The sequence below is a fragment of the Haliotis asinina genome, chromosome 3 (genome assembly GCF_037392515.1).
Source record: "Haliotis asinina isolate JCU_RB_2024 chromosome 3, JCU_Hal_asi_v2, whole genome shotgun sequence".
NCBI lineage: Eukaryota > Metazoa > Mollusca > Gastropoda > Lepetellida > Haliotidae > Haliotis > Haliotis asinina.
Window position 1 is genome coordinate 3,537,769 of NC_090282.1, and position 14,835 is coordinate 3,552,603.

At 42.9% G+C, this 14,835-nt stretch overlaps 1 protein-coding gene across 1 annotated transcript; it reads left to right on the forward strand.

Moving 5' to 3' along the window:
* Positions 1–8,243: 8,243 nt before the first annotated feature.
* Positions 8,244–14,581, forward strand: LOC137279150 (uncharacterized). The gene is made up of 3 exons (XM_067811627.1): positions 8,244–8,806; positions 11,800–11,946; positions 12,607–14,581. Exons 1-3 carry the CDS (start codon positions 8,593–8,595, stop codon positions 12,765–12,767), a joined length of 522 nt encoding a protein of 173 aa, XP_067667728.1. The 5' UTR covers positions 8,244–8,592; the 3' UTR covers positions 12,768–14,581.
* Positions 14,582–14,835: the final 254 nt, after the last annotated feature.

The window sequence follows — 14,835 nt, forward strand, 5'->3', positions numbered from 1 at the left end:
CCAAGAAAAAGATCATTTTTCCGATGTGTACAAATGAAACTAAGTGCTGCTCACATTTGTAAGTGATAAGTGCGGAGAAAGTACACATAATAATTGTATATGCTTCGAAAACCAATTTCCGCGTATTAAATAGCATCAATGCCGTGACTATGCCACACAATTGGTAACGATTGTTGTGAATGTATGAGCCATGACTAGCGACCACATGAGTACCTAGAGCAGACACACACCCCCTCCATGGAGTAATTGTGTTAACTCCTTCACTATCTCTAGTCTTGGCATCCAAGATAGTCCCAAAGATGTTCCATGGAGTTGGTATCAGGGCTCCTTGAGGGCCATGGCAATTGTTCTACGTGCTGACGGCCCTGGAACGGTGAAGTGCGGCTCTTATGTATTCGTGCGCTAGCACCATGTTTTGACGTACACCTTAGGATCCAAAGAGTCGTTTGATGGATACGATTATTAACACATATTCTATTCATAGAATGGCCACAACAGTGTTACAGATATGGGTTTGGCGATTTTTGTTTTAGTTTTGAATACCGAACATTGTATTTAGTTTACATTTACGAGAATTAAGATGTCGTTGATTATATTTAATGGTAAGACAGTCTATCGACCAAGTCGTGGTAATATACCTATTAAATATGTTACATACAGCGATGTTTGTTCAGACTGTAAAATACTGCAGGGAGTTTGGGCAGCATCATATTCTCATTATTTCTGAATCTAAGTGGTTGTCATAGCAACGATTTCAATGATGTCCCACCACCATCAGTTTGGTACTGTTTAAACACTTGAACAGTTTACAATTGTTCTGTATTTGTTTTCATTCCACGGACAGGTTAAGCAACGTAATCAGACAGTCACGGAATCCAAGGACAAATAAATCTCTATCAACAAACATATGCATTCCACAACACATACACTAATTTATGGTGATGTAAAACATAAACGGATGTGCTTGTCGCCTGCAGCCGGCGCCAGCCACAAGGTCCCCACTGTGGACATCTCTGTAAGCGCCAGGCCCGTCTCCTTGCAGCGCCTTCTCGGCAGTCGGGAGAAGCTATAAAAACCTGTCCCGCCGCTGCCAGCTCTTCCTGTGACGTAAAATACCATTCTCTTCCCACAGAGGTTACTTGTCATATCTTCCTACGAACCTCTGTTCTAATACGGCTATATTTCGCGGTTCTCATAAAATCCCCCGGCGGCAAAAAATGGCAACAAATTTATCTCCCCTTTTTTCTGTCCAATCAGAATACGTGTTACATCGACCTAGATTCAACTTGACAAATGCAAGCAATGTGGAGAAACAGCCTGGTTCCCTGGGTCTGGTGCGCCTGCGCTAACGCTCCAACACTGAGCGTTAGCGCAGGCGCATCAGACCCAGGGAACCAGGCTGGGTTCGCTGACAACGGGGCCTTCTGTAATTACAGTGATAACAATGCATGGTTCATAGAAAAAGTGTAATTGAAATGGTGAACGAATGCAATACATCAATATTCAACTCATTTTCGACACTGAATACGAAGCATATCTTCGAAACTCTATTTCATATACATGCACAATCGAATTACTTCCGGTTCCGGTTAGTCTTTAGTTCCGGTTCTTCATGCAAGGCACTGCTCTACATTGGCAATGGAATATCCACAATGATCACGTAAAAGGGGCATAAGGAGGAATCCCTCCTTGCCCCTGACGAAATACCTGAGTGAGTGGATGTGATGATATCAGTTGTGTGACATCCATCTTGTCTGCACGTGTCATGACAGTCCTCCGCCCGCTGTTGTGACAGATGCATTTTGGAGCAGGCGACCATACACACTGTCTCCATCTCACAGAGAGATGCCACAGCTGCAGGACAGAACATGAATCCCTGGTATAATACAAGCACACAGACATGCACACATGCACACACGCACGCGCAAACGCTCATCACACACATACACAAGACAATGCGTTACCCCCAGGGTGGTGCCACATCTGAGCACACAGGAACCTCAGAATCACTTACGCTAATAGAATGATGAGTCGGGCTGAATGTGGATGCCTCAGGGGGTTGAATATGGATGAACCGTGGGACTGAATGTGGATTCCCTGGGGATGGGATGTGTATGCCCAAATATGGACTTCCCATTACGTGCCCTTGGGGTTCTATGCATGTGTCCCCATCCATGGACGATGGATATGAATGTGACCAAATCTCTAAGTATGCTCCCACAGGAGGAAAACTACATATGTACACACACGCATGGGGTCATGACAAGTTGTAGCGGAAGAAGAAGTTTTACGTGGTGTACAATGGTTATGTTTCTCGCCGGCAAACACTCTCTTGTTGTCATCAGATATAGTCGAGTTGTTGTTGGTGTGGCTGCTTTGGAAATGTTGTAGTGAGGTATGGATTATGCAATGAAACATGGGTCTTGTAGAATCGACTATTGTTATTGTGAATACGTACAGTTGCAGTTGTTGTAGTGGTTGTGGTGACTCGTGGTGGTTGTAGTGACGTATCGTTGTTGTAGTGGTCGTTGTAGTGACGTATGGTTCTTTTAGTGGTCATTGTAGTGATGTGTGGTTGTTGCAGTCCTTGTTGTGACGTATCGTTCTTGTAGTGGTAGTTGTAGTGACGTATGGTTGTTGTAGTGGTCGTTGTAGTGACGTATGGTTGTTGCAGTGGTCGTTGTAGTGACGGATGGTTGTTGTAGTCGTTGTGACATATGGTTGTTGTAGTGGTCGTTCTAGGGATGTGTGGTTTTTGTCGTAGTCGTTGTAATGACATGGTTGTTGTAGTAGTTGTAGTGATGCGTAGTTATTGTTGTGGTCGCTGTAGAGACGTATGGTTGTTATAACGGTCGTTATAGTGACGTATGGCTGTTGTAGAGGTCGTGTCATTGTGGTGATGTATGGTTGTTGTAGCGGTTGTAGAGACGCATGGTTGTTGTAGTGGTCGTTGTAGTGATGTGTGGTTGTTGTGGTCGTTGTAGTGCCGTATGGTTGTTGGTGTAGTGCCGTATGGTTGTTGTAGCGGTTGTAGTGACGCATGGTTTGTTGTAGTACTCGTATCGTTGTAGTGACGTATGGATGTTGTAGCGGATGTAGTGACGTATGGTTGTTGTAGTACTCGTATCGTTGTAGTGACGTATGGATGTTGTAGTAGTCGTGTCGTTGTAGTGACGTATGGTTGTTGTAGTACTCGTATCGTTGTAGTGACGTATGGATGTTGTAGTAGTCGTGTCGTTGTAGTGACGTATGGATGTTGTAGTACCCGTATCGTTGTAGTGACGGATGGATGTTGTAGTAGTCGTGTCGTTGTAGTGACGTATGGATGTTGTAGTACCCGTATCGTTGTAGTGACGTATGGATGTTGTAGTAGTCGTGTCGTTGTAGTGACGTATGGATGTTGTAGTACTCGTATCGTTGTAGTGACGTATGGATGTTGTAGTAGTCGTGTCGTTGTAGTGACGTATGGATGTTGTAGTACCCGTATCGTTGTAGTGACGTATGGATGTTGTAGTAGTCGTGTCGTTGTAGTGACGTATGGATGTTGTAGTACTCGTATCGTTGTAGTGACGTATGGATGTTGTAGCGGATGTAGTGACGTATGGTTGTTGTAGTACTCGTATCGTTGTAGTGACGTATGGATGTTGTAGTAGTCGTGTCGTTGTAGTGATGTATGGTTGTTGTAGTACTCGTATCGTTGTAGTGACGTATGGATGTTGTAGTAGTCGTGTCGTTGTAGTGACGTATGGTTGTTGTAGTACCCGTGTCGTTGTAGTGACGTATGGATGTTGTAGTAGTCGTGTCGTTGTAGTGACGTATGGATGTTGTAGTACTCGTATCGTTGTAGTGACGTATGGATGTTGTAGCGGATGTAGTGACGTATGGTTGTTGTAGTACTCGTATCGTAGTGACGTATGGTTGTTGTAGTACTCGTATCGTTGTAGTGACGTATGGATGTTGTAGTAGTCGTGTCGTTGTAGTGACGTATGGATGTTGTAGTACTCGTATCGTTGTAGTGACGTATGGATGTTGTAGTAGTCGTGTCGTTGTAGTGACGTATGGTTGTTGTAGTACTCGTATCGTTGTAGTGACGTATGGATGTTGTAGTAGTCGTGTCGTTGTAGTGACGTATGGATGTTGTAGTACCCGTATCGTTGTAGTGACGTATGGATGTTGTAGTAGTCGTGTCGTTGTAGTGACGTATGGATGTTGTAGTACTCGTATCGTTGTAGTGACGTATGGATGTTGTAGCGGATGTAGTGACGTATGTTGTAGAGGTCGCTAGAGTGCGGACGATTACCTGGCAGTGTCAACAGAGTCACGAAGAGAACCAGCGCCATATATGTCGACCTAGGATACAACACATAAAACGACATTTCTACTGATCATTTCCAATATATATGCTTCACTGTTTTCTTACACAATTTTTTGTACAACAGGGTCACACTGTATATCACCTATGTGTGTGTATATATTATGTATGTTAGAATACATGTATGTACACAGTATCTGTGAACTAATACACAGGACATTGTGACTTTCACACAGTTATTCTTGGTCTGGGCCAGAGCAGATCAATCTTAATGATACTTGCAACTCGGGATACAACGCTTACACTCTATAGCTTACCTGGTCGTACCTGCCTGCCTTCAGTTAGTTTACAATCCATCTACCGATGCACCTAATCTGTGATTCTAAATCTTACCCCACAAGTCAGGAGCCGTCACAACCGTGACCTCCACTACATGTGCTCCTGGATGACATGTTGATCGCCGGGGGAACCTGCGTGTAACTTCAACACAAGTCCCATCCTGTTGATGTCAGTCCACCGCAAGAGTCCTTTGTTCCAGGTGTTCACTTCGTGGCCCTCGTGGTACACCGTGTCTGCATAAGCAGGTGTCCTGCTTGATGACTTTGGGTGTTTGCATCTCCAGTAGGTGTCATGTCTGGTGTCATCGCTGCATAAGCCGTAACAACGATGCCTTGTCGTATTGGACTAACGTCTCTGAATATATATAATTTTGACGGAAACAAACAATTCCTTTTAAATTGAAATGAGCCTAAATGAAGTGGAAGATTGCTGAACCTGAAGAATTCTAGACTTGCTTCATGTAGTCTTTAATTGCAGAAAAGGAGAAGGGGTGCGGGAAAGGTATGCGGTTCGGGGACTGTTGTCTTCTAGTGCCTGAATTAGAGTGAGTTTAGTTCCCGCCGCACTCAGCAATATTCCAGGTATGCGGCGTCGGTCTGTAAATAATCGAGGCTAGATCAGCAAATCTAGTGATCAACAGCATGAGCTTCGATTTGGGTAACTGGGAACCGATGACATGTGTCAGCGAGCCTGACCACCCGATTCCATCAGGCGCCTCTTACGACAAGCATAGTCAGCTTTTGTGGCAAGCATGGGTTGGTGAAAGTCTGTTCTACCCCGGATCTTCACGGGTCGGAATCTAGACAAGTATCTAGACAAGTAGATGTTCAGCTTTAAACATTAGAATGCACCATTTAATGGTGTTGTTATTGGTCTTGGCATTACCATTAGCAGGTGTGCATTTGCGATAATATGAGTTTTACGTTGTAATTCTTTTGGTGAGCGTCATAATGTGAAGACCACTGTCCGCACCCCGCATTCCAGTTCCTGCCAAGAATATTTAACGATAGCGAACGAAAACATGTACCAACAGATGTTTTTGAAGAAAGAGTTATCCGAATTTCCTGCTTTACAAGAACACTTCATTCGTTGGTTTCCAACTATGCATGACATTATCACATGATACTGCTCTGTTCGGGTGTACCCCTTTCACAAATGTTATAAACTTGTTGTTGTGAATTTCCATCATGAAAAAGGAGTAAATGAATCGGACCCCATCAACACCCTTCTGTATTCAAAACATTTCGGGCAATTATCTGTTTTTAAAATTTTAACAGGATTTTTGGAACATTTCGGAAGATGCTTTGTGAACTCGGAATTTACACTGGCATTCTGCCAACACCTGTAGATATCAGTGTTGACTCGAGGCCGTGTGACGACTCCGAGTCAGTCCATTGTCAACATACTTTAAATGGACATCGGGTGCACACACAGGGTTGGAGTACCTGAAGAAAAGAAAACACTTGGGAATCGTAATCAGTTTGCAAAAGATTATGCAAGACTTGAATGGTGTTTTTTGTGTTGTGCAGCCCGGATGGGTATATAATGGATGAATGGTTATGTATATAAGGGGTATACGGCTAACAGGGTTCTTCTAACATATCTCCTGTTGGATATACATACGGGTAGCAAGGTTCTGCTAACATACGTGCTGTTGGGTGTACGTACGGGTAGAAGGGTTCTGTTGACAGATGTGCTGTTGGGTGTACACACGGGTAGAAGGGTTCTGTAATCAGATGTTCTGTTGAGTGTCCATACGAGTAGCAGGGTTCTGTTAACATACGTGCTGTTGGGTATACATACGGGTAGGAGGGGACCTCAAGGTGGGTTGGGTGTGTAGAACTGGGGAAGGAGAGGGGGCTGTAGTCACAGCTTGTTTTGCAGGACACCGTGATAAAACCCGTAACTGTGTTCTCTCGGTATCCACATGTTGACACCGATCAAAAATTCAATTAACTGGGTATGCATGTTCCAGTATCCAGACTTTCAGTCAATTTCCACCCAAATCATTATAGAGAGTGTTTGTGGGGGGTAATAAAACTGTTCACATCTATCACAATAGGTAATATAAGGAGTGCCACAAATATAAACATGTTTACTTCTTACTGATTAACAATTATTCAGTGAAGCCGCAGATATTGACCTTCTTATTGACTTTGTATTGATCGCTCGCGTTCATTCTCAATATCAAATGACTGTCCAATAGGGGAGTCCGTCACAGAAAGGGGCAGGTGAAACTGGACTAGGGTGGACACGCAATAACGGACGTTTCAAGCCATGTCGGCCTTATGGTGAAAGGGCTAGGTGAAACTTTGATGCATGATTCAGATCTCGTCAAATACGTGCCCGTGATGATTAATGATATCATCGCTTCACAATGCACTAATATTTAGATTACATGTATTATTCGATCAAGCAATATCGTCCCACGGTGCGTTGAGCGTTTAGTGCTATTGTGCCCTACAAAAGATATATTGCGTCAAAGGTTTCCGTGACTCTCAGCACACATTGCTTTTGTACCTCCTCAATGATTCCGCGAGTAGTTGAAGGGGTTCGCAAAGCGCTCTCAGTAGGCGTACCGGCGACTATAACCTTCTTGGGGTTGTCTAGTGATATGTTCCTCAACTAGTCACGTCACAGGGAGAAATGAACTTTTCTTTTATTTCATTCGTTGTGTTAGTGTGCATTTGAAGAATCCAATTACTGGGTTTGCCATCTATATGAGAAAACTAAAAGAAAACAAACCATGAAATTACGACTAAACTCATTTTCGAGTGGGTGAGTGAGTTTAGTTTTACGCCGCACTCAGCAATATTCCAGCTATATGGCGGCGGTCTGTAAATAATCGAGTCTGGACCAGACAATCCAGTGATCAACATCATGAGCATCGATCTGCGCAATTGGGAACCGATGACATGTGTCAACCAAGTCAGCGAGCCTGACCACTCGATCCCGTTAGTCGCCTCTTACGACAAGCATAGTCGCCTTTTATGGCAAGCATGGGTTGCTGAAGGCCTATTCTACCCCGGGACCTTCACGGGTCCCTCATTTTCGAAGGGTTATGTTTAAATCAAATGACACGAAATAAACTATTTTTGTCAGATAGTTACAAAACACGAGTTTAGAAAATCAGCGAATGTGAGATACACCTGACACTGTCCAGAAGTAAGCAACACCACTGTCTGCCGGTTTTCTCTGGTGACAAACCATGAAGGGGACACATCTTAAGGCGACTAGATCTAAAAGGTTTTTAATTCAGGTAACTAAAGGATACTGATTATAACACAAGTAACAATGGAATACTGACTATAACAACCCAGTTAGCGGAACGATAGTACTGTTTATAACCCAAGTAACAAGATGATATTGCTTGACGATCACGCTAACCTTTCAGGTCCCGAGTTCCAACTTTCGTCTAATTCGCCTGAACGCGTTGTCAAGCCCAAGTGTCAAAACATAAACAACGCATTAATGGGCCCCAAGTAGAGACGAAAGGAGCAGGCCAGAGCTCGGATATTTTCTTTAGTGTACTCCGTTTCCCAGAGTGAGACGACTCACGGCTATTCATATCGGCTGAAGATAAACAACACTCACAATGGGTCACCCTACTGGAATATACAAATGATCTATTAAAACCGTGTGGACAGGGGCGTTTAGAAGAGATCTATTTACCTTTTAATATAGATGACGCACTGATCTTAGCGAGAGCTGTGAAATCCGTCACACAGTTATGAGGCTGTCAGAACGTTGTAGGTTATTACTGCATTGACTCTGTCAAGGACCGCGACGCCGGGCTGAGGCAAGTACAGATCACCAACTGAAATATCCACCCGTCGTCGGCCATCTTTCTGTACACACACCCGTGGAAAGTGTACATCACGGTTGTGACATCTGGATTTATCTGAGGATACACTGTAGTGTTTGGAACTTAAGGGAGCACCATGGGTTTTGCGAACGCTTCGGGGTGGGCAAAAGTGGCCTTTTTCGTTCTTATCCTCGGTGCCGTGCTGGACATTGCAGGGTATGCTACCACCAGCTGGGTAGTGTACGTGTCCTCGGATGGAGCCACCAAAGTCAACCTGGGACTGTGGACTATCACCGCCTGCCAGGCTTCAGTCTGTCAAACTGCCTCCGTTACAGACGCCTACGTCAACAGTCAGTATTGTCTCCTTGTGTTGTGATGTGGTGAATGGATTGTGTTGTAGTGTGATGTGGTGAATCTATAGTGATGTGGTATAGTGTGCTGGAGTCTTGTACTATGAACACATTTCTTCAACGTTTCCATGTAATGAACAGCAGAATACCTGCAGCTATACACGGCATACGTAATTTAAAATTTACATAAAACTTTAAAAATCAAATGAGCTGTCTCAGATTTGATTCTAGTCCATCACTAATAATGTGGTGTGCTATATGTCGCCGTGACACGGTGGGCGTGCTGCTAGGCGGTGTCAGACAATAGTGTGAGTGTATGGTAGTACTGGCTTATACTTTCAGCAGACACCTGGTGTTATCACTGATGTTCATTGGACCATAATTCCATATTTGGTCATTAATGAGGAATACACAGGGACCAAGCTTGAACTACAAAAGCTGATCGACTATACGTTTTACCGTTACATTCCCTGAATCTGTTTCCATGGATATGTTAGACTGGTTATTCTCTGGTGTTGATGTTGGATATATTTGTGTGACGCCGCTTTGAACAATATTTGCAATATGATATGTTGCTCGAGGTGACGCTAACATGACGTTTGTCGCTTAAATGAAATTCTAGAGAAGGGATTTGGAGAGGTAAAACCTATAGAAAGAGTTCGAAACCACTGTCATTACTGGGAAGCTCTTACGGGCGTCTTTCGGTGCTCTAGACATGTCTACTAACCGTGTACACGTGAGCGAATAATAGGTGGTTGTGAAATTAATCAAGAATATTTTCCCATCCTTGTGGTATTGGAAAATGGAAATGATATTATTATTATAATTGTAGTCCATTTGTACCACGCGATTTCCATTCAGATTAAATGCTCAAAGCACACATAGAATTAAAATCACACGATTATCTTTGCTGGAGATCTAATAGGTTATAACAGTTGATGTCGCGAAAGAGATAAGAGTTTGCATTTATGCAGCTGTCACTGACTAAATCATTTCAACAAGTTTGTTTAAAACTTCATTATTCAAGCTATTTATTTGTTTCAATATATGTCCAAAGTGCACCGAACTTCTATCCCATTTGTCTATGTAATGTATTCAGCAAACATTCGGTGTATCCCCTTTTATCATAAAACAGGACCCTTAATTCTCAAACGCTATCAATACATGTCAATTAACACCTCCCTAACATGTGCATGGGCCAGTGACCGTGGACTTGTGCATATGGGTAAGTGACAGAGCTGGTCTCCACATTGGGATCATTGGCCACTCAGTCCCGATGTGCGTTCTGTCACATGTTTACCACTGTGCATACCACTTCGACCATAATTCAACCAAACAATAATAAACCATGACTGCTGCTGTCTTCATCTCTACCAGTGACTCTTGTCTTCCCTGTATTTTGTCCACCATCCTAAATTACCACCCGAGAGCAAACCACGACGCACGCTCTTGGACACAGCCAATGCGCAAATCATCTCTGTACCTGGACATACATGAATTCTTGGAGATATGCCTCTGATCAGTCTGATCTGACCAATGTCATCCTGACTCATATTGTTGAACACACTAGTGAGAGCTCCACCGAATTCATTCACAATGGGGGATACATTTTAATGGTGGTATAAGCATTTGCTACTGACGTTCAACACCTGTTCAGTGGAGTGAAAGGTCAGAACCGAGAATAGCCATAGTTTGTTGTTGGAGCAACTGGGTCACAATCCTGGCACAATGCGTACAAACATTAATCGTCTGACAAGATAAGAACGGGTGGATCAGTGATGTAGTGTTGACACTATGGACTTGTGCCTGTCGTGGACATATTTATCGTAGGGAGCAGTTATTGATGGACCGTGACCGACACGACGTTAACGTCCATAAGAAGCTCACCATGACGTCTCCAAACTCGATCGACACAAAAGTCGAGATCGCACTTGGATTCATGAGGAAACACAACTATCCTAGTGATGACGTTCTATACACAGCATTCGGTTCCATTAACGTGCAGTAAGATGCATGTTAGCACGTGGACGTCATAAGAACAAATGCTTTAGCACAGTGTAGACATGTACTCATACATCACAGCCCTTTGCAACCGGTACCCGTGTCAGCTTGGTAACCAATTTCTACATGCCATCGTTCAGTGATAGCTAACCTGGGTCGGAGCATGCGGGCCTACTGAGAGACGTCGACAACCAACGCCATATGTTTGCTATTGGAAACCTGCAGCGTTTGGTCACTTTGAAAAAGTCTATTGTCAATACTGTCTGCTCCTTGATGAATTAATGTGCTTCACAAACTTCCATTGATAGTTTGGTTCCATGATTGACTTGTGAACTAAAACATCACCTTCTACATGAACTGTCCGCGGTCACGTGCTTCTGGTTCGTGCCATTTTCACTGCCAGACATTGGGGTATGTCTGAAACTTTACAGCGAAACAAATGTTGTTGAGCTGTATGTATAGCCTTATTGAAGTTAACGAGGGGTGATTGGTGTCTTAATGATTACATGCCACTGTGACGTAAGCCTCAGACCCGAGTGAGCAAGTGAATGAATGAGTCGAACGTCACTTTTAACACCCTTTCTGTCATTGTTCGCCATCTTGATATGGGAGGAACGCCTGAAGTGATGCATGGTAAATACCAAATACGAAATGAGCTGTACCTTTGCTCTATTAGGGGACTGGAAGTAAGTGAGTTTCATCCGATTATAACTGCATTCCCGTAATATCAAAAGGCTAATACAAGATTCACACACTGTTTGTTTGTTATTTAACGCCGAACTCAATATTTAAGATGCATGGTGACGGCCTGTTCATGACCAGACAATCTAGTGATTACCAAGGGAATCAATGTACAGACATATGATATGATGGCTTACATCAAGTTTGGTCGCCTCCTCCAACAATCATGTACCCCATTTCCCCTGGTCGTCGCCCGATGAACCAAAACACTATACAAGCAAATCTTTATCATTCTACTTGTACTGTTTCAGCGTTATTCAACGTGATGAGGATCATGGAGACTATCGGCCTCATCCTCGCTGTCTTCCTCGTCTTCTTTGTCGGCATCTACGTGTTCATCGACTCCATGAAGACGACAACAATCGTGAGGACAGCCATGGTCCTCTGTTTCCTGGCAGGTAATACAGGAACACAACGAGAAGCTTTACAGTATTAACGTTTCTGGTTACAAGAGTACAACATCTGTTGCATACACATATTCATTTACTTAACTAACGAATCAGTTAATCTTTACCTCGCAGTTCATCTAAAGCGTTTGCCATAGTCTTGTCCCTGTTAATACGTTAGTGTATCTTTCAGTGCCCGTATTCTCCAATGTACCTATTGTGTGAGAGGTAGACATGCGGTATTATATATACTTTAGCCCTAATTATGACACAGCCCCTCCCTAATGCTTTCCTTATGGTGGTCTTATACTGCCACACCTTAATGCCCTCCGTACGGTGGTATGATGCCGCTCCTCCGTGATGCCTCCTTACGGTGGTGTGACACCATCCCTATGTAAAGCTCTCCATACTACACCAGGCGTAGTACTCTCCTTATGGTGGTCTGACACCGGTCCTCTCCAATGCCCTACGTGCTATGAAGCCACCCCTTCAATTCCCTCGTCAAAGTGGAATCACACCTACCCTCAATACGTCCCTCCTTACGGTGGTTTGTTGCTTTAAATGATTGTTAAAGGTAACAATGACTAGTAGTGACGACGACGACGACGACGACAACGATGACGACGACGACGATGATGGTGATGATGATGATGAATACTTTTGTTCTTTTAGGTATTATAATCTTCATAGGAATGTGCCTGTGCCTCGCCTATGTTCCCTTCCCGTACGTGGTCTCCTTCTCCATGGGCCTCACCGTCCTCGGCTACCTGCTCATCCTCATCGCAGGTGCCCTCCTGATCCCCGACTCCTGCGAACCCAGGGATTACGACTGAAGGCACAGCGATATCGTCCCGTCACCGGTCTCTCACAATCAGTGCTGCATTCTTTACACAGACCAGCAACTGCACCAACGGTTTTGTACTTGGATTGGACTATATTGATACTTGGACTATATTTTTTCAGTTCCATCGTTACGAAGTTGGCAAAAAGACTATCAACAAACATCTGTAGCACGCAGTATTGACCTGTATATGCGGCCAGTCGTTTATGGCATTTAGTGTTCACTTGATCAAGGTGTGATCACATACTCCGAAACACTAAACACACACGCATATGCTCATAAGCAACAAACTGACGTCGTCCTTCCTTTATCTTGAAACTTCGGATATATTGAACTGGTGGTAAGGTTCCTTCCATTTTGTTTCGAATTGTTTTCTAAAACACATAATATATAATTACTGACTATGACGCGAGCCATGAGTAACATGACCTGATGTTGGAAGTTGAAGATGGTATAAGACTCGTCTTAACGTACTGTGGTTCTGACAAATTACAAAAAAAAAGGGGAAAAAAGAAGAACCCCCCCCCCCAAAAAAAACAAAACAAAAAAACCCCAAAAACAAAAAAACCCAAACCGATTAACGTGGATGCTCTTTAATTTGGGCACATATGAAAATGGCAAGTAAAGAGATTATATGTACTTATTTGTTTAAAAATAAAAAAAACCCGACACAAATAAATAAACATTTCATTGATGAATATAATGATATAAATAAAGTTATTTACACGTCGTCATTATCCGTGGTATCACATTCACTGTCATTGAGTTTAAGAAGTTCGGACACGTGTCCTGTGTAGGCGATGTAACCGATGATGTTTACAATATTGTTCATCAGTGTTTGGAGTCGGGAATCAATGTTCTTATAACGCCTTTTCCTGAGGAAGGTCGCACCAGTTGCCTTGCAACTGTTTTAACTTCCTCCTCGACCTTCTTCCTCGAACTGATGTAATAGCTTGTATTGATCTTCCTCCAATGTTTTCCTTTTTTATTTCTTATTAAATACATTTACTTTTTATGAAAATCGATCTCTTTAGTCATGAAGCTTCCTCCAATGTTTTTCAAAACAAGCGAAGAAGATAATAATAATGTTTTGAAATGAAATCTCTCTAATGTCGACATGGTTTATGTTTCCCGATACTCCACTAATCAGCTCTCCCGGGAAAACCGAAATTTACATTTTAGCCTTCCTGGGACTTCTGAAAAATAGATTTTAGCCTTGCCGGTACGACACCCGGTCAGCACAGTATCAGAAATGTATTAGGATTAAATTGGTCCAGAGGGGCCTCAGATATATGGCCGTACACACTGTGCTGTACATACTGACGTAGGTACGTAGGTCCTGGTTGGAGATTTCTCACATCCGAAAAGAACATGCTTTACAAAAATATAATATAAAGGAGTCCATAAGCTCTTTATTATTTCAGACACTGTGGTAATCTGGACTTGTCACATATTATGTGTGGCTGTATTGAATATATTTTTCAGGGTCTATGTGCCGGACTATTCCTGGTTCATGTGTACTGGCTGTACGGTTGTGTATATATGGGACATACTGGGACATGGCCGGCCACACTGTCACACCTACCATGTCTCCCTGACAACAACATTGTGATATATGTACTCTGTGATGTCCAGCTGTTACCGCAATAATGTACATTATCATTATTATTATCATTTCTTGCGGACAGGTACACGCTGAGGACAAGCAGTATTGTCTGCAATACGGTATTATTTTCCCTCCGTATTTTATTCATGACAAGTTATAATTTCATCTCTATTATTCAGTATTAAATGTAATTTTCACAGGTTTGGTGGTTTTACATTTATTTCTACACGCCAAAAACATTTGCTTACGTGTGACAGCTATGACGTAAGTCAAACATACCAGCATATGGGGAGGTCATTCGGCACATGATCTTTGTTTTTGATAATTCAAGCTTATATTAGGTAATTATATAGGTAATTATATTAGTATGCAAAATATAAATAAACTTCAGGGCATATTCTGCTACTGTGCATTTAATGTAGTGCATTCATATACGACTGTGTGTGGATGTACG

Coding starts and splice junctions, on each gene's coding strand:
- LOC137279150 (XM_067811627.1), top strand. CDS start 8,593: ATGGGTTTTGCGAACGCTTCGGGGTGGGCAAAAGTGGCCTTTTTCGTT. Junction 8,807..11,799: donor TACAGACGCCTACGTCAACA/GTCAGTATTGTC, acceptor GTACTGTTTCAG/CGTTATTCAACGTGATGAGG. Junction 11,947..12,606: donor GGTCCTCTGTTTCCTGGCAG/GTAATACAGGAA, acceptor TTGTTCTTTTAG/GTATTATAATCTTCATAGGA.